The sequence below is a fragment of the Acipenser ruthenus genome, chromosome 3, assembly GCF_902713425.1.
Source record: "Acipenser ruthenus chromosome 3, fAciRut3.2 maternal haplotype, whole genome shotgun sequence".
NCBI classification, from domain to species: domain Eukaryota; kingdom Metazoa; phylum Chordata; class Actinopteri; order Acipenseriformes; family Acipenseridae; genus Acipenser; species Acipenser ruthenus.
The window spans coordinates 54053922-54078582 of record NC_081191.1 but is presented as its reverse complement, the minus strand read 5'-3'; the positions used below and the strand labels follow the sequence as shown (position 1 = coordinate 54078582).

General features: G+C 39.1%; 1 protein-coding gene across 2 annotated transcripts in view; it reads right to left on the bottom strand.

Moving 5' to 3' along the window:
• The window catches only part of dnah5l (dynein, axonemal, heavy chain 5 like), a 278602-nt gene that overhangs the window by 207786 nt on the left and 46155 nt on the right, over positions 1 to 24661 (bottom strand). For both annotated transcript variants that reach the window (XM_033992608.3, XM_033992607.3), the window contains exons 32-42: positions 21006 to 21168; positions 19264 to 19375; positions 16446 to 16574; positions 15689 to 15888; positions 13498 to 13651; positions 12375 to 12641; positions 11915 to 12043; positions 11074 to 11289; positions 10494 to 10640; positions 7109 to 7281; positions 3569 to 3747 (exon numbers count right to left, since the gene is read on the bottom strand). In XM_033992608.3, coding sequence (XP_033848499.1) covers positions 3569 to 3747; positions 7109 to 7281; positions 10494 to 10640; positions 11074 to 11289; positions 11915 to 12043; positions 12375 to 12641; positions 13498 to 13651; positions 15689 to 15888; positions 16446 to 16574; positions 19264 to 19375; positions 21006 to 21168 — 1869 coding nt within the window. The remainder of the gene's footprint in view (positions 1 to 3568; positions 3748 to 7108; positions 7282 to 10493; positions 10641 to 11073; positions 11290 to 11914; positions 12044 to 12374; positions 12642 to 13497; positions 13652 to 15688; positions 15889 to 16445; positions 16575 to 19263; positions 19376 to 21005; positions 21169 to 24661) is intronic.

Here is a 24661-nt window from a genome sequence, read left to right as displayed (position 1 = left end):
CTTAAAAGGGGGAAGCGACTAATACACCGGTGCGACGTATGCGCCGGTGTGTAACATTAAACTACTGTACCAGTGTGTGACAGAGATTGAATGACTCTTGGTGTTAGATCTCCTTCCCGACCTGTGAGGGCGCTGTGTAAAAGGAACAGAGTACCCTTAACTAAATGGCATGACAATTTATTCCTTAGGGTAGGTGGAAGTCGGTCATTTAGGAAGAGGGCGGAGCTACGGCACCCAAACTCAATGACCCGGATGGTAAACAGCGTGGCATCCGAGGATTGGAGGAGCAGATGCGCTCGTTAACCTAGGGGTCATTAGCGAGGGTATAAATAGGGGTCATAGTTAGGGGTCTACTTAAATTGCTGTAAATTTACATATTTTTCACGGGTATGTTGCGGAATAAAATTAGGATTTTTCGGACATTTCGTGGACCTGTTTAAACATTAAATAAACCTAAGTAGACAGTATTTCAGAACACTATAAAGCCTAAAAAAGTGGTACTTGCTTCCTTACTAAAACAGAGTGCTGTCATTTGTTAATAAAGGCAAGCATGCAGCATCTCCCAGCAGTTGACTTGTCCATACATTGAGACTGCACGTTCTGCATCCACTGAATTGGTTGGAAATTAAGGCAAAGCTTTGCCAAGTTATACAGATGTAGAAATCGATTAGAAACAGCCCAAAAACTTGGTTATACAAGGGCATCTGGCATACTTTAATAAAGGCAATGTATGCAGCACATTCGTTGTCATATTATTTGTCCCATCCAATAATTTATTTTATTAGTACTGAGTGAAAACAAAGAAAACGTGGCTATTCGGGTCTAAAATTCCAACTGCAAAAAAGTAAGTAGCAGGTTGAAGCGAGGTGGCTGTGCTGGATCGTTTTAGTACTGATTTAACGTGCAGACAGGAATACTTTTTGTGTGGGCTGACTTTCCAGTTTGGTTTCTGAAAGCTGTTTATTTTACGTTCTATTCAGCAGCCTCTGTTGCAGCCTTTTGTTTAATGTGTGATTCTGAAGCTAAACAGCGATCGATCGTATTTTCTCCAAAGACACATTAAGATATGCAAAACAATTACCTCAGTCTGCATGTACAGTTTCTTTGGGAAATATCTTGAAACGATCATCAGCCGAAATATACTTTGCTTTTTTTGTCGTCCATTTCTACTATTTTACCTCCAGTGCTTAAAACTAGATTTTAGCAACCTAAATCAAAACAATGCAGCACCAACTGTGTCCCACCCCCTACTGCACAGTACAGGTCACATAAAAGCAGTAAAGACGCACTGATAGGCTGATTAAAACTTTGTAATTTGAATAGTAAACAAGAGCATTAACTGTTTTGGAGAATTTCTTTTGTAAATGTTACTTGTGGACATTTTTTGTTTGTTTTTTGCTTAAGTGCAATGCACACAGGACGGCGAAGGAATCAAAAAGGGCTATCTACAGAACGAAGATACGTAGTTTGCGTCGCTTGCGTTATGCAGTAGTTCATTTAAACAAGGTTTTTTTTTTTTCCTTGCCGTACTTGTTTGAATGCATTGGCCCCTAAAGAGGTGAATTTCGCGGTGACCCCTCAATTTCACGATTTCCGCGAAATCGCGATTTAGGTAGCTCCCTAGTCATAGTGTAAGTGATCTGTTCCTTTGTAAATGGTTAGATCAAACCTGGAAGGAGACCGCTGTGATAAAGAACAGTGAGTGTTGTGTTTGTTTGTTTGTCTAAGTAAAAACTGTTTGTTTTGTTTTCTAAAAGACTACTAACACTATCCGGAGCTGCAACTGCAGGCCAGCACTTCCCTGTTTCACAAAGTAGTCTTTTCACCACGAGTACTAGTTTCACGCACTAAATAAACACTGTGCTTGTGTTCTGTGTTACATGTGGGTGAGGAAAGAACCTGTACTTTTGTTTTTGGTTCCAGGTCAAACCCGAAGATTACAAACAAAAGTGATACACGCCGTTGTATCACTTCCATCATTCATTATTTACAGGTGTTCACCATAAGGCTCTGGACATTGTATAATAAATCAATAAACACCCTTTCACCTGGAAATCATTGTCTGTCTGTTTTTGTATCCGCTCTGCACTGCACCCACCTGTCACAATGGGATTACTACAGCCACGGTTAACTGTCAACAACCCGATTTATTTGTTCAGGCATTCAGGTCATGTTGATAGGTATAAACACAAAACCACTGTTTTAATGAAAAGTTTTAATTTGTTACTCTCAATATCCTAAGTCATTTTTAATGTTAAACGCAAGCTTCAGACTCTTGACTGACCTCCTCTCGACCCAGACGCGTGCTTATGTGGAGAGGAAAAAAATTGTGGTTAAAGTTATTAATCTTTGAAATATAAAAACGTCACAGCTATACTGCTTCAATGTCAACACAATAGCTGTTGGTCTCTATGAATTTCCTTATTCCCACCCTCCCGAGCCACTGATTTGTCAACATTCATAATGCAGGTGACTTTGAGACTGGATAAAGTAGGACAGTCAGACAAAAAACGGAAATGCTATACAACAGGTTTGAAACTGCGCATTGTTGAATTTGCTGAAATGCATCAAATGCTATGCAATCACAATGCTGAAAAAACAGTACGTGACTAGTGCGGAAAAAAAGACAAACTTAAAATGGTGAAAGAAAAATGAGCTGATGGAGGAAGAAAGTGTTTATGGCCCAACATAGAAAACATTTTCTTTGAATGGAGTACTTTGAATGACTTTAATACATACTGTAACTTGTAAAGTATGTGTATGGTTATGGTTCTGATTAACAAAACAAAATGAATTTATTTGTACAGCTGGAAATGAAATGCAATTGTACTGCACCGTATGCAACACTGAGATGTTTTGTTTACTAAGCTAACACTTCACATTTTTTTTTGCTTTTTTAATTACTGTAAGCAGCACTGTTTAATACTTCTCTTTTAAATTTGAATTAATATAATGAATTTGTAAAAGCCAAAACAGCTGGAACTATTGTCCAAGTATGGTTTTGGAAAGAAATGTTCAGTAAAGCAAAGAAAATATGTTCTTGAACTTGTTTGGGTACTTGATAAGCTAAAATAAAATAGGCAAATACAGATGTTATGTGGGATGTACAACTATTTTTACGGTATCAGTTCCCAGTCGATTTTCAAATTGTCACTGTAGTAATGATTAGAAAATCAAATCAATTTTTTATTAGTGGGCGTCTTAACCACAATGCAGACAAGACGGGCTCCTCTGCATTCGTGGTTATAGAGCTTTTAACCTCATCTCAACATAATCCGTAACGGCAGTGCATCACACAACACTGGCTGTTACAGTCGTAAACCTGTGGACAGTATTCCTATATTTGTGAAAAGCTGATGTAGTGTATATAACCACTGTTAATACACTATGTGTGTCTTTTTGGTTGTTACTACTGGCAGATACAAAGTGGAAGACACTGTTTTAAGTTTCGCCCACAGAAAAAAATGAATACTGCACATTTTGATGTACTACTGTATAAAATGTAGAAGTGATTTTAAAATCACTAGAGGTACTTCAGTAGTATCCACCTGGTTGCCATTCTACTCACCTTTGTAAATACGGCCCAGTCCTCTGTAGTCCATCTGATCAGAGCAGTTAAACACCACCACATATTTTCCCAAACATCTGCCCATGTCCTTGGTTGTCTCGGTTTTGCCTGTCCCGGCCGGGCCTGCAGGGGCTCCACCCATACTCATCCACAGAGCCTGAGATAATGTGATGTAACACCTGGACAATAAATGAATGTATATTGGTCATTTAACAGGGAATTTGACAAACGCTATGAAACCACACCCATGCTACAAGCATTCCATTTGTCTACCTTAGCATAATCGTCAGGTGACCACAGCACTATCGGCAATGGCAACACCTTAAATTTGGAGCAAATACTGTATAGTACTCCTAATATGGTAGTATACTGGTACTAGCATGGAACTTACCAGCGTGTATTGGTTTTATGACACCACTGTAAAGACAAAGTATGAATATGTTACCACACTAACATTTATCTGCCATTGTAGCTGCCTTTGTGTGACTATTGCAGCAGTGTGGAGTAGTGGAGTAGGGCAGCAATGTGGAGTAGTGGTTTGGGCTCTGGACTCCTGACCGGAGGGTTGTGGGTTCAATCCCAGGTGGGGGACACTGCTGTTGTACCCTTGAGCAAGGTACTTTACCTAGATTGCTCCAGTAAAAACCCAACTGTATAAATGGGTAATTGTATGTAAGAATAATGTGTAAAAAAATAATGTAATTGTATGTAAAATAATGTGACATCTTGTAACAATTGTAAGTCGCCCTGGATAAGGGCGTCTGCTAAGAATTAAATAATAATAATATTGCCGTTAATACAAAACCACTGTATTGCCACTTTATTATCCTGGAAGATCATTTGGTAATGGCTGGTAGGTATGGTGATCTGATGCTCAAAGCAATATCTTAAGAGTTTTAATCCTAGACCATCTATGACTCAATGGATCCCCTTTTTTAAATAAAAAACAGCAATATTTTGTATAAAACTACAGAAATCCTGTTGCTTAATAAATGTCTCTGCATCGCTACTGTGTAACCAACCACTGCTGAAAATAATTTTTGTTGCCGTAAAATGAAGAACAAATGTCCCACCCACCCAGACTGCAAGGTTGCAAATGAATAGTACTTGAGAAGCCACTGCCCTTGTGGGATGTATAGCTCTTGAAAATCTCTTAACGAGACAGTGATCCATTCAAGCATCAATAATTTTAGTAAGCAAGGGGCCTGTATTTAATCTTCTGCTCCAATACTTGAATTGATGGAGATGACATTACATGAATATTGAGTGTTAGTCATAGTTGATTAAATCTGTGTCCTCGTAGTGTATACAGAGCTCACTTGGCAACTGTACTTACATTACAGTGACTCAATTTAAGAATGCCCTAAAAGTGTAAGATTAAAAGAGACTGTGGCGGAAGTATAGTATAGATCACATTCAAGAAAAGAAAGGCTAATGTTTTACTTGTGTATCTGACTGGATAAAACCTCTCCCAGTTGTTCTGTTCTATTTTTGAATGTGTAACTGTAACTGGATATAGGTATGTACAAGTCTCCTGGTAACTGCATTCAGAAACCTGTCATCACCTCTATATGCAAGCTGAGGGGATATATCACTTTGCACCGTGTTACCCTTTATATTACACTGAGCAGTGGAGGTGCATAACTTTTTGGAACTTTACTAACATTTTAAAACTGCTTTTTTAAGTCGCCTCAAGTGTTTTAGGAGATAACAATGGATAGCATGCGAGGTGTAGACAGCAATTTATCCTTGGAGTATGACTTGATGCATCCTCTAGGGATAGCTATTATATGACAAGTCATATTGCCTTATTTTAGGGTTCTGTTTTTTCATTAGAAAAGTCAGTTAAGTTCTGCTTCTACTCTGCATTTTACTATTTTTACTAACTAACTAAATCAGTCATTTGGCTCGGCGACAGCCTGCTGTTATACTATCAATGGACTTTTTATGATGTTTGTTTATCAAAACTGTACCATATTGTTTGTTTGTTAAATGCCATTCACTTTCACTGGGATTCCAAGTCCAGGATAACTGAGAAAACACTGCAATGGTCTCAATAAACGAACGTCACAAAGGCTCCTATTTATACACTAGCATAGCCTGATTCAATTGAAGTCAGACAGAGCAGAAGCAGTGCATAACAAATTGTATGTATTAGTAAAGCATTTGCCATGTAATAGCTATAACAAAGGATTGCATTTAGTACACATGGTAGATAATGATACTTGTAGTCAAACCATCTCCCTCGCTAGTATAAAATCACAAAAGGACATTCACTGTAACTCACTCCGATTCAGGGCAGTTCTGTAAATTACAATTACTTTTCATTTCAATCCTTTACCTTTAATGATCAATCACTACAGCTGAGCTTTTTCAGTGTTTTGGACAGATCCCTGATGTAGACAAAATTAACTGGCAGTGGTGCATGCGCATGCACCCCTGGCACTTATCTGGCAGGAATGCTTCCAAGTAATAAAAGAAGAACTCAAACCAAGTTTTCAATTTGTTAATTAATAACCTAAAGTTTATTGTGCAGAAAGCTTTTCTGGCAATCAATCAATATCGTATATGTGTATATATATATATTTTTTTTTTAATATATATATTTTTTTATATATATTTTTTTTAAGTAAAACAACATTCTGTATGTGCAGTGGCAGCAGATATCTCTGGTCCTCACTTAAATTCCCCAAGTTTTAAAAGATTATGTTCATTGAACCAGCATAATAAATATACATGAAGTGCAGACTCGTTCTTTTTTAATTCCACTTTTCTTTAATTGATGGCAACATTGAGATTACCATGATTGCTTGTTTTTGGTCTGACCCTCCTGTGAATTTTTCTGTCTATATTTTCTGTGATGGATGTTCCTTATAAAAAAAGGTATGCAGCCATTAGAAAATTACTAAATGTGAAAAATGCTCCCAGTGGTGCTATTTTTCTGGGGATGTCCTGTGGTCTGTAACTTCAGAGATAAACTACAAACTACAAGAAACTTAAATAAACAAACTGTTTGGCTACTACCTTCATATTAATTTAGAAGTGTAATTGTCCCATCTTAAAACAGAATAAAATTAATTTCTGCAATGGTGTCTGCCATCACTGGTACATTTTGAATGTAACATTGGCAGGGAAGGGGTTAAATCTGTCCCTGCCAATTGGAGAACGGCCACACCTGTGATTGTTGGCAGGGACAGATTTAACCCCATCCCTGCCAACCTTACATTCCCCAACACACTATTTACACTAGCAGGGCTTCTAACCTACCACAGTAAAAAAAAGAATTAAAAAGACACCAACTTTACAACCAATTATAAGTGTATAAGATGAATAACAGTGTTCTAGCAGGTGGTGCATTTGTCATGTATAACACATAGCTGTCAGAACTGACAGTACTTTAGAAAATGTTTATGTTTAATAGCTCAGCCAATCAAGTGGCAGTACTTACATCCACAGTATATGTACATATACTTATATAACCTGGAGTGAAAAGGTGTATTAGAGGAACAACAGTGTTAAGTGCACTGGTCATGTTGTTACCTGTCTGTTAGAGGAGTAATCACCAGTCTGTCTGTGCAGCCCAGGTACTCATTGCAGTAATTAAACTCAACATCAGTGATCTGGATGACACATTTGTCTGTATCTTCAATGAAGTAGAAACGAGACTGCTTTTGCCACTCAAAATCCAAGGTGGACTTGATGTTCATGCGGACCTGAAAAAAAAAGACAGATTAGCACAATGCCAGGAGGATATACATAAAACCCAGTGTTGAGCACACATTAAGTCAGCCCATTAAATATTACATTCTCTGAGACTAGTTGTATCTAGCTTTATCCCCACAAGGTTAAATCATGTCCCATTGTATCATACACTTACCAAATAAAATAGCAAAAGCTTTGCTTTGAAATATACTACCATTTAAGACACAACTTAAAAAAGCCTTTACAAAGAATGGCTTTAAGCTTGCCTCCAGCTCTCCAATTGTATACAATGATATAGCAAGGGTGAAAGTGGCCAATGATCATTTTGACTGAAACTCCTGGGGCAAAACCAATCCCCCAATCTATTGGTACCAGATGTTTGTGATTTATTTGGTCAAGTGACCACAAAATACATCTATTATTGTAAAAAAAAAAAAAAAAAAAGCTTTTTCATAAAATGTATTATACCTGCATCACATTTAGTCACTATAATGCAAATGTTTGGTGGAAAATGTAGAAACTTTTAAGCTGCTGGATGTGTCTGTGCCTATGTGGAAATATTGGTTTTGGGGGGTTTACATGCTCTAGACAGACACCAGGCCACTTTGACCTTTCACCTTTGAAAAATGCATCCCGCAGTCCATTGTACCCACCCTAATTTCAAATGGCCACTACACCACCAAAGAATGAGGTAAGTATGCAAAAGTTTACCTTTTCTGAAACTGCACAAAATAAGGATTTTAGAAATGGGTAACATGACCTTGTATGTCAATGGCGTGTTACCCACAATCCTTCTGCAATTTGAGGTAAACCAATTTTATATAGTAAAAGTAACTTGTTTTTCCTTATATTTGGACCTGTAAATTTGACGTATTTTTTTCCACTGTTAAAAAGACAGTGTTTCTGAATTGCCCCGAGTGTCCCGAATTCAGAAATACCAAATATGTGCACCTTTACATAGTCTGTAAGGCATTGACATCAAATATTGATTTATAAAAACACAAAAGTCACTTTTACAACCTTTGGTTACATTTGTTAGCATTTATGGTGGTTAATTTAGTTTATTTCCAATACTCATGTACCGTGAGGCCTGGTTGAGAGGAACAGGTTGGACAGTAGTACCATGTATCCCTCTGCATGCCCTTGTGGAAACACACACGGCACTTTTTGTGGTTTGGCTTTTTTCTCAGACGGTGGCAGCGTCCTTATAAAATTATACCACACCTCCCATATTTTTATGACACACTTGGGCTTGATTGTGCGCGTGTCCCGACCTCGCACAGGAACTGGTATATTTGCCTCATCATGGATGGTGGTGAGGAGGTACATGTCTTTTTTTATCAGTATATTTCATTGCCAGAAGTTCATCGCAGCGCACAGCGCTGGTTTCACCGCGCTTCTGTTTCTTGGCTGCCAATTGTCGAGGAAATCCCTTCCTGTTTGGTCTTATGGTGCCACAAGCCAATGTTTGGGATGTGTAGAAGGCCCTTAACAGAAGGATTCCTGTGTAGAAGTTGTCTATATACAAATGGTAGCCCAGATTTAGGAAGGGAAAAACCAGATTCCACAGAATTTTCTCAGTGGTCTGCAACCATGGGGGGCAGCCAGGTGGCTCAATCTGAGAGTCCTTCCCTGTGTACACTCTGAACCGATGAGTGTACCCAGTGGAGCTCTGTGATAAAGAGAGAAAGAGTCGATGTTGTAAATCTCCCTCCCGATCGGAAAGGACGCTGTGTAAGGACGGTGGTATGCTGCCTCCTAGATGGACTGCCTGGACGGTAGTCGGAAACCGGAAGGTGACCATATTAGGGGGAGCGCGTAGTTGCATGTACCCATTGCAATCAGCTGCGGGACGGCCCTCTATTGGAGAAACCATGGCAACGGATTGATTGCGGGGAGGGCTTTGTGGGTACAAAGGGGAAGCAGCTACGTCAATACACCACTTTGCGCTGACGTGTACAGATGGCCGAAGCCTGTACTTTTTCACTTTGTTGTGTTTTATTGCAGAGGAGGAGTGAGCCGTGGACCGGCAAATACAAAGCACTTCCCTGCACAGCACAGCACAGCACAGCACCGCACCTCACCACTCACAGGCACCACGCTTCCCAGGACCCGAGCGCACTGCCGTGCACGGAGAACGTGGGGACGGACAAAGTCCCGTTTTGTTTACTTTTGTTTTGTGGACTGAGAGAACTGCCGTGTACCCCCCAGTACCATCGTTGGTAAAGGGGTGGACTTATTTGTGTCATTGTTATTATTTTTATTATTAAACACATGGACTGTTTTGGGAGAAACACTGTTTGGTCCTGATTTATTCACTGTACCACTGCACCTGACGACAAGCTCTCACACAGTTTGTACAGTTTAATCCCATAACAGGCATGTTTCATTGGAATGTACTGTTTAAAAATTAACCTCCCCTTGAAAATGGGTGAAACCGTCCATGGGACAAAGATAACCTGGACGCTCCACAAAGCTGGGTTTTATGGAAGAATGGCGAGAAGAAAGCCATTGCTGAAAAAAACCCATATCAAATCCCGTTTGGATTTTGCCAAAAGGCATGTGGGAGACACTGCAAACATGTGGAAAAAGGTTCTCTGGTCTTATGAGACCAAAAGTGAAGCATGGTGGTGGCAGCATCATGTTATGGGGATGCTTTTCATCGGCAGGGACTGGGAAACTGGTCAGGATTGAGGGCAAGATGGATGGAGCCAAATACAGGGAAATTCTAGAGGAAAACCTGTTTCAGTCTGCAAGAGACCTGGGACTGGGGCGGAGGTTCACCTTCCAGCAGGACAATGACCCTAAACACGCAGCCAAAGCTACACTGGAGTGGTTTAAAAACAAGAACCTGAATGTCTTAGAATGAGCGACCCGAGTGAAAAGATGGCAATCTACCTTTATTTTTTTTATTTTTTTTAAACATGTTTTTAATCAGGACGTACCAGGTACAACAACTACAGACGGAGCACTTTCACCCATGATACAGTAACTGGAACTATAACATGTATTTTACACTCAGCTTTTTTACCACCATATCACAAAGTCAGTACACCAGGTTGTATGATTCTGTGGGAAAAAAAAACATTCACTGCACAGAAATGAATCATGTAAAGTGGAGGGACCACATTATAAAAAAGAAAAAACTGCAACATGAAACACAAAACATAGCCACAAAAGCACAGTGTATTTGCTGAATAAAACTGGTTGGAAGGTAACATACCAAATCGTCAAAGATGTCTTTCTGGTGCACGTGAATGGTGATCAGGGTCTCATATTTTGTTCGTTCAATCTTTGTCAGGTCTCGTGTTGTCATATCTATCAAATCATTCAGGATATCCAAAAACTTCTGATTGGTTGTCTGCATGACCTGTTTTTTAATGTTATTGGAAGAGAAGTCAATTAAAAAGAAAATGCAGTGTGCTTTTAGAGAACCTATATTCACGACAGAGACATGCCTGCGCTACTGCTTTTTTCAAACGATCAATATAATTTCCAGCTTTGTTGCAAACATAAAATGATTTTCGTTTCGGAGGCAGTTATACAGCGCATACTTTTTATTAAAACAAAAGAATTGACTTCACTGCGGTGGCATTCAGTGCATACAGACCGGGATGTTGACAGAGTGTGTTTAAATTCTCTTTTTTTATTATTATTTATTTATTTATTTATTTATTTATTTATTTATTGTTTTTTTATTTGGGGTCCAGGGGCCAGGTTCGTTATAGCCGAAGGTTTGTTATAATGGAGGCCATTATAGCGAGGGTGTACTTTATTTATATCACACAAAAATGATTTCCTACCTTTTTATCATTTTTCGCAATGCCGAGGGCTTCTTCAGAGTCTCTGGTCCAAACCATCTGTATACCCAGAAGCCCTATCTGTGCAGGAAACATTGACTGGAATTCATACAGCTTGAAGCCTGGGTCACTGATTGCCAGCCATGCCTGTTTGATGATATTGTGAATGGTCTTTTTAACTCCTCCAAGCAATTGTCCCAGCCATGCTTCCACGTTGCCCTGTAAGGTGTAGATTTTTTTTATTTGATTTTTTTTATCATAATACACATTGGCAACTATATGGCATTTAAGCAAGACTACTGATGCAAGCTGATCTTGTACAGTAACGTTGTTATCCCTTTTAAAACAAACAGCCCAAATAGATTTTACAACCAAAATGTGTATATATATATATATATATATATATATATATATATATATATATATATATATATACTCTTATTTGTACAAACTATTATTATAGCCAAAGCCACAATGGTGCATGTTTCTTTGAAACTGTAAGATTAAAATAAGTTCTCAGTAATATACATACTCTCCAGCCAAAAAATATAAATATCACACTGTAGAAGTCAGTACTAATTCATGTAGAAAAACTTTTAAATTAAAGAAAATGCCCAGGCATAATTTCATCACAAGATACAGCCTTCACTAGTTTAGCCAACCAATTATCAGTACAGTACTTACATGCACAGTGTATGGAATAACCGTATATGTATTTAATAAATATGTACCCTCAAGAATTGTTCTTAGGAATACCCAGTTACAACATAAATGTAGAGCTGTTCTCAAGATTATTAAAATGATAACACTGGAATGGAAAATCCAACAGTGAGAGTTTGTGTACCTGTGCTAATACAGGTTCCATAAGATCAACGGTCTCTCCTTCTTGAGACTGAAAGTTGAGAATCTGGTCATAGTTCTTTTCATGAAATCCCACCCGGTGGACATTGTCAAAAAGACTCAGCAGGTGCGCCTGAAACATAATATTGCACATCTTAAAACACGGATCAAATAAATACCTGTATTTTATTGCACTTTTGACAGTGAAACCAAAATCATTCAAACAATTAGAAAACACTATTGAACTTTAAATAATAAAATACACTGATATGAACATGAGAACACAAGAAAATGTACAAATGAGAGACGATAAAGTGAGATCCCAGAACTTTGTCAGGATATTTTTTGAGTATATCAATAACTAACTGACAGCTGCCAGTAAAATGACATGTTCACTAATGAGGCCCCTTCATCCTAAAATGAAATCCTAAAGTTGAGTGGTTTCTTTTAGGATGGCTCCTTACCTGAATGGTGTGGGAGTCAGAGGCCTGGCCTAGGATTTCTAAAAGGGCAGGATCAGACACGAAGAAGAATCGGGGAAACATCAGCCTTTTCTTCTCCAGGTACCCTGTCAGGGACTTCTGACACATCTCCAACTGTTCCAGCAAGTGTGGAAGAAGCTGGGCCAGAGTCTCGTCTCCGACGCAGCAGTGCACAATGTTGGGAGTCTCATGAGCGCGCTGGATTATTTTCTGCCAGGACTTGTCGATGTTCTGAAACCTTTTAGCTTCCTGCACATACAGCAGCAATAGTGTCACAGTTCCAAATATTGCTGTCTCATTGGTTTTATCCTATGCTACTGAATCTTTTCTGCTTTCAGATATTTGGGGGTTCCCTAATCTGCCTGACATTGCATAACATTCTTTGTTTAACTAACACAATTGCAAATTAGTTCGCATTTGACCGCATTTAGTTTAGGAATTTCACAACCAGATTAGAGTAGCGATTGTCAAAATTGTTAAAATGTTCTCCTCTCTTTAAGGTGCAGTTGCTTACATGTGAGCCTACTCAGGGATTTTTAATTGAAGGGCCAAATACAAGTGTTGTAACCTTTACTGATGAAGCAATAAGGACTGTTAAGACAGACACAGGTCACCCTTTTTTTAACTACTGCTTATGTTGGTTTATCTTGCCTTAACTTCTAACTCCCACCAGCAGGCTTTACTAGGCCTATTTAAGTTACTTTCACAGTTCTCTTGTCCATTTGAGCATACAAAACTTTACATGGCTTTTCCCCTGCAATCTATCTGCTTGCCTCAGGCATTGTCTTTCTCTTTGTATCAAAAGGTTGTTACACGCAACCTTTTGATTTCTAATTATCCCTAGTGTCTACAGTACTGTATATAATTTACTCTGTAGTAACAGCTCTGTAGAAAATGATCTCCTAATCTCCCCCGCAAACAAATTAGCTTGATCTAACAAGGCTTTGATCTAAGGTTTATTAATGTGGCCTTAAGATATTATTGTTTCTTGTTTTACAAAAGAAAGAATTTGAAAAAAACAAAGTTCACCTGATATTACTAATTTATCAAAATGTCAGTGTATGCTGCAACTCTCCTGTTCACAGGAGAACTCAGTTAAACTGACCTGGGGCAGCTGCTTTGCAATGTCACCACCAACAAACACAGCTTCCAGATAGATCCAGAGGTTCTGCACAGTGAGCCAGTTTTCAATGATTTCTGTGGTGTTGGAGAGCTTTTGCACCCATTGTTGAATTGTTGGCTTGAATGGTGCATTGTACCTGAAAGAAAATACAAGTTTAAAATCCAGCACCTGAAAAATGTTCAATTTATATTTTGACAAATGAAATAGGTGATATGATATCATAGCGGGGCAATTCTTGAAACAAAAATCAGATACAAAAGTCAGCTTAAAAGCGATTTTATTTTGGTCAGTTTACTCTCTAAAGTGTTGAAGTCTATAAACACTGCAGAACTGTATTCAGGTTTAGTAATGATAACTCCACTCAAAACAGCAGACCAGTAAACTACTTTAATCTTGTGTATGCTCATAAGTATGTATGTCCAATTTATATCATGTTTTTCAGCATAACACAGTGAAACTATTTAATTATAGTTAAATATAGTTAATTCATTAAGGAAACAAGGACAAATGAAGACATCTGAAATAAACCTTTTGAATATCAGACACAACCGTTACAGAAAAGTTAAAAAAAAATACAACTGGGATACATTCACAGTATATCTGCTTTACCAATGCATTTGGCAACTAAATGAATTTGCAACAAATACTGTAATTTGGTCTTGATATGGTAAAACAGGTACTGTTATGGTATCATAATGTATTGGTGCACACCACTGTGATACCATCGGCATATCAAAATATGTGAATGTTATCATTCAACCAATAACTCATGCCATTGCAGCAGTCGTGTGATTTCATAGAAATTATACCCAGTGTCTTATACTGAAACAATTAATTAAATGGGCATAAATTGCATTGCATTGCCACTAAAGATCATTTAGCAAAATAGGTGTCTTTCAGTTTTATATTTATCCATATCTTTAAACACTCAGTCATTAAATTCTGAGGTTCAGTCTTCAAAAAGTAATCAGTAAGTCAAACCTACAACTTATTTTAGCTAATGCCTTCATTGTTTTCTTATAGTTTTTTCTCAGTTTTATATTTACAGCAAGCAAGTTTAGTAGGACAACATTACTCCTACAGATTTTCCACTGAATTTTACCAAGCATGTTTCTCTGTAGGTACTAGAACTAATAACAGTATCAGAGCTCTACAGCTGTGTTAGAAAATTGTGAAGGCAATTTAAGTAAATTACTACTTTTTTTAGATGAACCCTGCTAAAATCTAATAGAACTGCAGCTTTACAGTATGTTTGGACAGTTCACACAATCCCAGTAATTCACCATTTTCACGCTTCTCTGAGTACCAATTTATTTGAACTTATTTTATGTAACAACATTTCTGTCCTGAACTATACCTTAGTGTGTGCTAGATACTCTTACAGTTCAGAAGCACCAAACTGATACACATAATTCTCTACTGCCCTCTGCTGCATATCCAACCACACATACATATTAGTGGAAAACAAACACTATATTGTCTGTGATTATTCTATACGGCTAGAAGAGAGTATATAGCTGCAAATTTCAATTTTATTATTGTTGTTGTTGTTGTTGTTGTTGTTGTTGTTTTTTTTTAGTTTGACAGTGGAAGCCAGTGGGCTAACAGCCTGGTGTCCATTCTAGCTCACTGGGTGCTTGGCCTGTAAGGATCACTGTATTTTTGTGGCAAGGCAACAGTGCCTGCAGATTTTACCTCCCCAACCCAGGATCAATGTAATGCTCCCACACCTGTTTTGTGTCAAGTTATTCTTTTTAAATTACATATGAGATATCAATCAATTTATCAACATACCAGTACATCTTATCCAGTGTAAATATGTCATCTTGTGTAGAGCACATACAGTGCTATTCTAAAGTTACAAAATAAAACTTTTTTATGTTTAATAGTAGTTTATGAGTGCAATAAATGTTTTGTTTTGTTTATAATAACTTTATACATCATTTCACACTATTTGTTGAAACAGAACAAGAGACACCCTACACACAATGTATTAACTTATAATGTTGAGTTGGATTAATTTCTGTTACTAGTTTCTGACTAAATTTAAAGCCTACTGAACTATACTCAGGATGGCGCCAACAGAAGAGAAAACTTGCAATTTAACATGCCTTTATGAAACGTGTACTTCAAAGACAAAAAGCATAATGGCAACCAAATGTGCCTCTAGTACCTATTACTCATTAGAGATGCCAGAACCATCAGACTGTCTTCCATCAGTGCCACCTTCTCAGTTGTATCAGATCCTTTCAGAAGCAGCTCTCCTCTTGTTTTAAACGGGGCAAATGTGAACATGTGGCTGCTCCATTCATTGATAACGCTCTTCAGCTTAGCTTCAATGTCTTTTTCTTTGACTGCACTTATACAGATATCCTACAAAAGAAAACAAACAACAAATGGCACACTAATGCACTATGGTTCATTCTCCAAATGGAAAAGGGGACATTGATACAGACTACTGCACATACAGTACTCTTACCCATATAAGACAGAGAAATGAATGTCATGTGCTTATTGCATTTCCTATTGAGAAGTGTAACAGATCAGAGGCTGAACACAAATCTCACAGACAACTGTATCCTTAGGACCCTAACGTTGTAGTGTTATCACAAAGCCAATACAGGGACACAAAGATGGTTTTTAAACACGGGACTTAAAATTAAAGAAAAAGCTACTGTAGTCCTTGTCCAGTAGCACACTGATTTAGTGTGGTACAGCAATTAATTTCCAGTTTGTACTGGATCATACTGGTACCATTCTGATACCATTGCAATGTAAAAATATATATATAAAAAAACTACCATTCCCAATGGCCCTTAAAATTGGAGCTTCCAGTGTACATTGCTGAATAGTTTTAAGCATGGATAACACCCTGTTTTATCATTAAATATAATTTAGTAAGGGGCAGCAAACCTATAAAGCAGTTATACCTCAATGTCCTCTTTATATGTTAACAAAGATGTTTCCATTATGTTCTTGAGGGTGAAGTTTTCAGATTCCACATCAAAACTGTGGCCAGTTGTTTGTGAAAGCCGCTCCCAGTGCCTCGCCATCATGGCCTGCAAAAAAGCACATGCAATGTGTGTTGGCTTCATTTGTGATTCTTTACATGTTTCTCAGAAAGATGCTGGAACATCTGTTCATAAAGTGATGTGTCATGGTGAGCATGCTTAAGTGGCACTTGAAATCAGCTTCTCAACAGCTTTGTAAGCACATATATTGTTATTTATTGTGTGAAGAAAACATCATTTACAGAAAAAGCATTGTAGCTTGGCACAACATTGAATAATTGCTCAGTATCAGCAACGGTGACATGATCCACTGACCAGGTGAATGATTTTAAAGAAACCACAGTTAAATTACATTAAATCTATAAATTGACCTAGTATTACAAATTATTGACTGCACTAAAACAAACTTGTATTTAATATATAAAGCTGCCTTTTACCTACAATAATCCCAACATTTTCATCTGTTGCAAATGCGGTATTATGATATTTTCATTATGCTACAATGAAACAATCACTGTTAAAATACAACCACATATTACTGACTGCAAAAACAAAGGTAACGTGGCAGTTTGCAGCAGTTTAAAAGTTAACACTGAGTAAGTACTTTGATATGGTTTCAAATGTTGCAAGATGAGGTGTTGTTTTTGTATTGTTGTTCTATTTTATTGTTGCTGAGGTGTGTTTTGTACTGTTTTTCAACTCACTCATATGTGTTCGTGGGTTGCTTTGAGCTCCCTATGAGATATTCGGATACAAACATGCCCAGTATAAAGCTAATTTGATACGAATCATATACAAAGTTTGAAATAGGTGACACCATACACAACATCATAGGACCCTATTAAAAACCTGTTCATTGCAAGATGATATTTACTAACTTTTACTTTATTTTCAATTTACACTTTTTTTTAGTTCCAATCAATAATAACAAGAAAGTGTCTTTGAATTGAATTAGATAACGCCTCTGAGCACTTTATGTTAGCTTTTTTCTTTGCTGATTTTTTTTTTTTTTTTTACTTGGGTCAAGCTATGAGATTATAATAAGGAAGATTAAATAGTATTCCTTTCTGAATGTACATTATATTTTTTCATCTGCAATCAGCAAACAGCTAGTTTATTTTTTTTTAAATTGAATACCATGTGAGCGGAGCGGAGGGTGCCTATTTTGTCTGGAGCGGAATCGCAAGCAGTGGAGCGGAATGGAAAAAAGAGCGGAGCGGGGGGGAGGATAGTATGAGTGGTGAGCGGAATTCTGTCACCGCTCTGCTCCGCCCACATTCTCTGTGTATGACATATGGAGGTTGTTGGTGTCTGTACTCTTCTGTACCAATGTCTGTGTCCTGTAATTTCTTGTAGTAATATATCCTATTAGCATGGTCTGTGTGTCAAATGCATGGATTGTGAGTATGTTTCTCTTAGAAAATTAGAAGGACCAAGAGAGAAAAGATACAGGAGGGATACCAAGCTGTACTGCAGAACAGTTACAAATGTTAGCACAGGTTAGGTATAAAAAGACTTATTTAAAGCTCTTTTGTTAGACCAGCGGAAGAGAAGACTTCAACACTCCGAAATTGGCTGTTCTGTAAGTCGAATAAAGTATTAGTATTAAACTGACTAATAGTTGTATTGAGCAAACCATTGAGTTAATCCACAAAATAAGACACACCAGTGAACCAGTCAACAAAAGACATACGATTTGTCAGTAAAACAAGCACTTGCAATCAGAATACAGCATTTACATATTTGTTATTGTTTTTATAATTTAAAAACTTCGTGAGGACGCGTGGCTGATCAGCTACTGATTATTTAACTAGCTGACAGTCACGCATCCTTACTAAACTCGTGCAGACTGTGGCCGAGGGGTAATAAGATAATTAACAGCTAGTTAACCCCTCGGCCAGAGTATAAGAACCTGCAGCTGTCCGTGCTGGGGAAAGTGTATTAGGCGTGAGAGCGAGGAGAGAGAGAAAACGAAAAAGGCCATGTGTGCTGCGCACAAGGGGGGGCATGTGTGGCGGAGTGTCCCGCCCCTATATGTATTTGTATTATTATTTGTATTTTTGTTTGCAGTGCAGGTCAAAGCGCCGCGTATTTGTTATTGTTTTTATAATTTAAAAACTTTGTGAGGATGCGTGGCTGACCAGCTACTGATTATTTAAATAGCTGACAGTCACACATTCCTTACTAAACTTGTGCAGACTGTGGCCGAGGGGTAATAAGATAATTAACAGCTAGTTAACCCCTCGGCCAGAGTATAAGAACCTGAAGCTGTCCGTGCTGGGGAGAGTGTATTAGGCGAGACAGCGAGGAGAGAGAGAAAACGAAACAAAACTTACCTTACAAATAACTGCTAAGTGTGCTGGTTTACACCAGCACGATATTTATTTTGTTTGGCCAACGCGCCTTTTTGTTTGTTGTGTTTTGTGTTGTTTGTTTAAATCTTTTGTTTATTATTTAATAAATACGCTGAGCGCCATAGCGTTCAGCTTCACCCGCCCATCCATTGTTTTGTTTCTGGTACTCCCTGGTCCGTGACGTCACCACACCTCACCACTGCAAGCCATCCTTCACAGGGTTGCAATGTCTGATTGAGTTCTCTGTTTATATGAATGTTCCTGCTATGTAGGTTTCCGCACACCCATTACTGTGGTCATTTAGTTTTTAGAGTCCTTTTCTGATATCCCTAAACACCAATGATGGTGGGGAACCACTGGTGTATGGGACTGGTATTATTTACCTTGTTTGCCATCATTTCTAGCAGAGGACAAGTCTCACTGAAGTCATCTATCTTCTTTTTCAGGTCATTGAATGCTTGCCATTCCTTCAAGGCTTTGGGAAGTTTACGGATTCTTATAAAATAAAAGAAATACGTATACATAAACATTTAATGTATTAGATATACACAAAATGTTGCTTTAATCTTTTTTGGTAATTCATATATATATATATATATATATATATATATATATATATATATATATATATATATATATATATATATATATATATATATATGAATTACTATATATTTATACTTATACAGGCTAACTTCACTATAATAATAATAATAATAATAATAATAATAATAATAATAATAATAATAACCTAAATGCATGCATCTCAAAGCGCTGTACAAACACACACACAAAAAAAAACAGAGAACCATATATACATACAGCATATTAAGAGTATACGTAATGTAAAAAAAAATTACACAAATCAAAAACCAAATCATGATAAAAATGCCTGAACGTAAAACTGTGTCTAACTGTTTTTTAAAAGCATCAGCGGTCGTAGCAAACCTGATAGACTGAGGATGGTCATTCCAAAGTTTGGGCGCATAGCCTATTGTCCATGGAGCGTAGCTTAGTTTTGGGTATTGCCAATAAACCCGAGGATGAAGAACGTAGATTATGTACGGGTGTGTAACGTGTAAGCAATTCAGCAATGTAACATGGAGCTAAGCCATTCAGAGCCTTATAGGTTAACAACAGTATTTTAAAATCAATCCTGCTCTCAACCAGGAACCAGTGCAAAGAAGCAAGAACCGGTGTAATATGGGCACTCAGTTTAGTGCCAGTTAAAATGCGAGCAGCGGAGTTCTGAATATATTGTAGCCTGCTAATAGCAGCCTTGGAGACACCTGCAAACAACACGCTGCAATAATCGAGCCGGGAAGAAACAAAGGCATGAACTAGCCTTTCTGCATCAGGCAAAAACAGCATAGGGTGCAGACAAGCAATGTTACGAAGGTGGAAAAAGGATACCTTGGTGGCATTGGGGATATGTGACTCAAAGTAAGGCTAGGGTCAAAGACCACACCAAGATTCCTAACTACAGAGCTAGATTTAACTTCAAGCCCATCGATCACTATGGTAGAGAGTCCAAATTTCTAAGTTGTCGAGGAGAGCCAAGTAGCATTACTTCGGTTTTATCGCTATTTAATTGTAGGAAGTTTTGCCGCATCCAAGATTTAATCTCAGTCAGACAATCATCAAGAGCTGAAACGGCCACATTTGTATCAGGTGTAGTCTTAAAATATAATTGTGTGTCATCTGCATATGAGCGAAAACTCACACCATGACGACGTATGATCTGTCCAAGTGGCAGCATATAGATATTAAAAAGTAAGGGTCCTAAAATAGAGCCCTGTGGCACACCTGTAGATACCGGGCTAGGGTCAGATGTATAGCCGCCCATAGAAACACACTGCCTACAATCTGACAAGTATGATCGGAACCACTGTAAGACAATGTCAGCAATTATTCTGATACAGAAAAATGCCAAACCCTATTATAGTGAACACCCTGATATAACGAACATTTCTCCAGGTCCCATGGGGGTTCCTTATAGTGAAGTTAGCCTGTGTGTGTGTATATATATATATATATATATATATATATATATATATATATATATATATATATATATATATATATATATATATATTAGTAATAAATATTAGTAATAAATACAAACCTATTCTGAAAATCCATGAGTTCATTGTTGATTTTCTCAATGTCCAGGTCACACCACAGGATGTCATAGTATCCGTTCACACTGTCAATTACTGAGTTGTAAAGTCCATAAAGCTTCTGGAGTAGGGACAGCTCACGTTTTATTCGTTGGAGGTCAGGGTATTCTGTAATAGGACAAAAAGTTATCTTTATTTAAATACATTCTTGATCACATGATTTAAAGCTTCCCTCCATCTGGCAATACAGTACTTACATATTACTATTTTCCATGGATTAAATAACCAACATTGTTATTGCATTTACTTAGTCAAAACTCAGTTTAATGGGAAACCTTGGATAAAACCTGTATACCACTACAACACAGAGTCTACTGGCGACATGACAGCTTTTGTCGACCAGTGGGCTCTAGGGGGCGTGCTCTGTACCCCCCCCCCCCCCTTTGTTTTTAATATTTAATTTTCAGACCTTTTTCTGTTTTTTTCTTTAAATTAGTTAAATGGTCGTCATTTTTAGCATCCTCTTTTTGAGGATGCTAATTTGTATTTTTTCTCTGGCCATGACCAGACGGCTGGAGTAGTCCACTACAACCATTTACATGCCTTCTTTAGAGCACGCCAACGCGGAGTCCGCTGGCGACATGACAGCTTTTGTTAACCAGTGGGCTCTAGAGGGTGTGCTCTGTACCATCCCCCCCTTTGTTTTGACCATTTAATTTGCAGCCCTTTTAACTGTTTTTTTCTTTAAAATTAGTTAAATGGCACAAGGCGTCTGGAGTAGTCCCCCTACGACCATTTAAATAGGACTACTACTACATGCCCTTTCTACGGTCAGTCCAAGTCGGTGGTTCATATTTATTTTCTTTGCGCCAGGCTGCAGCCTTTTTTTCCTTTTGTTGGGAATCTTCTGCTGCAGTTCTGGCTGCATTTTACTCCCACCCTCCTCATTTTCGGGCATCCTGTTTGTGGCTCCAGCTGGAAGAGGGACCTCCTGGTGAGTCTGCTCCTGGCTCTTGATAAACTGGCCATCTACAAGACCAGGAAGCGCAAGATCACCGGGGAGGGTCTCTTTGACTGTGGGGCCATGTTCAGGGCCCTGGTCCGGTCCCGGATTAATTTAGAGCACGCCCACGCGGAGTCCGCTGGCGACATGACAGCTTTTGTCGACCAGTGGGCTCTAAGTGGTGTTACTTTTGGGTTTTTTTTTTATTTAAATATTTAATTTGCAGCCCTTTTACTGTTTTTTTTTTAGTTAAAATTAGTTAATTGGCTGACATTGGTAGCATCCTCTTGTTAAGGATGCTAAACTGAATTCTTTCTCTAGCCGAAATAGGACTTCTCCTACTACGACAACTGAGAGGTCACAGTTTTGTGGAGCTCCTCCAGTAGTGCAATAAAAACATTACAAAAAATACTTATTTAAACTTTATTATTATTTATTTCTTAGCAGACGCCCTTATCCAGGGCGACTTACAATTGTTACAAGATATCACATTATTTTTACATACAATTACCCATTTATACAGTTGGGTTTTTACTGGAGCAATCTAGGTAAAGTACCTTGCTCAAGGGTACAGCAGAACCCACGACCCTCCGGTCAAGAGTCCAGAGCCCTAACCACTACTCGTAACTTGAAAAACTCTTTATTTTTCAAATCTTTGTATAATTCATTTTTTCTAAAGTAGTGGTGTACCTTTTTTGTTAAAAAATAGTTGATTTTACTGTTTCTTCTTTTAAAAACACTGTTTGTTTGTTTCTTTTCTTTCTTTTGTTCTCCATGCACTTGCATTGTTTGCAAGTGCAGGAGGGCAGACATTTTGCCTTTGTTTGTTGTGTTGTTCTTAATTTTATTTTATTCATTTAAACTCTTAATTTCTTTGACTTTTAATTTTTAATTAAAAAGCACTTATTCTTGTTTCTTTTAATTTTACTTTTAAATCACAAAACTGTTTTTGTTTTTGTTTTAAAAATTGTTTTGTTTTAATCCCTGCATCTGCCTTGTGCAGAGTGGAGGAAGGGCAGACACATTGCTCTGCCCTGTTTTTTCATTTTTCTTTTAGTTGAAGGTTTTCAATTTAATTTAATTACCTTTAACTTTGTTTGCTTAGTTTTTGTTCTATATGTTATTGTTTTTTTTTTCCTTTTAAGCAAAAAAAAAAAACGTTTGTGTGTGCCTACACTGCACTGATTGCAGTGTAGGTGGTCGTTTGTCCTGTGTTGTGTGTGCCGCTGCACTGATTGCAGTGTAGGTGGTTGTTTGTCTTGTGTTGTGTGTGCCGCTGCACTGATTGCAGTGCAGGTGGTTGTTTGTCCTGTGTTGTGTGTGCCCCTGCCTGCACTGATTGCAGTGTAGGTGGTTGCTTGTCCTGTGTTGTGTGTGCCCCTGCCTGCACTGATTGCAGTGTAGGTGGTTGCTTGTCCTGTGTTGTGTGTGCCCCTAGGCTGCAAGGATCAACCCCTCCTCCACGTGCTATCTTTCCGCCGGCAGGTGACCATCCACCTGGCGCGTCAGGAGGTGGTGGAGGGCAGCTTTGTGGTCCCCTTAGAGGAGGAAAATTATACCTGCCCCCCTCCCAACAACATCAAAGGGGGGGAAGGCCCACGAGGCAGCCGGACCCTCTGCTCCACCCGACAGTGTGCAGGGGGAGAAAGCTGCCGAGTGGACCACTTCCCTTAGGAGGAAAAGGAAGGCGGTCAAGTCCACTGGGGGGGCCAAGCAGGGGGCGACAAAGCCCATCACCACACCATCGGGTGGTGGGTCAGGCGGAGTCCCTGAAAGGGAGACTCCTTCGCCGGAACCCGCTATGAGGCATGGCCACAAAGCCGCCTGCAAGACCAAACTCACCCCCAAGGGACAGGCACAATGTGCCGCAAAAACAAATGCGTCACCTCGGCTTCCTCCCACTACCGGCAACAAGGGTCCTGGCCCTTGTGCTGCCATGGAGGGGGAAAAGGATCTATCCCCCGAGGCGGCTCAGGGCTTTGCTAATATAGCGGAGCCCACGCAAGTGATCCCCACCGAGGGGCCGGAAGGAGGAGAAGAACTTGGGGGGGCAGGTAGTGCCCTTCAGGTAGATCCCCTCCTCGATACACAAGAAGTTCCAAAAACCGGCCCCGAATAAACCAGAGAGGGGCCGGCCGCAGTGGAGGTCACTGAGGGGGCACAAGAGGGGCCCCCAAAAGAACAACTGCCCCAGGTTCCGCACCCTTCCAGCGGTGACACGGGTCTTGAACTCTGTGTTGCCAAGGAGTGGATGGAAGAAACACCTCCTGGGGCAGGCGTGGGCTCCGCTGATAAAGTCGAGCCCATGCAAGCGACCCCCACTGAGGGACAGGAGGGAGGGGAAGAACCCGAGAGGGCACGAGAAGATAGTGCCTTCGAGGTAGAACCTCTCCCCGTAGAACAAATGGACCAGGAAACCAGTCCTCAGCCCACCACTGAGGGGTCGGAAGGAGGGGAAGAACCCGAGAGCGCACACGGTAGTACTGTCGGGGGAGACCCCTCCCCCTGGAACAAAAGGATAAGGAAACGAGTCCCCAGCCCAACACTGAGGGGCCGGTTCCAGCCAGGGTCACTGAGGGGGAGCAGGAGGAGCCCCCGAAACAGCAACTGCCTCAGGCTTCCCCCTCTGGCGGCGACGAGGGTCCTGGCCCTGGTCCT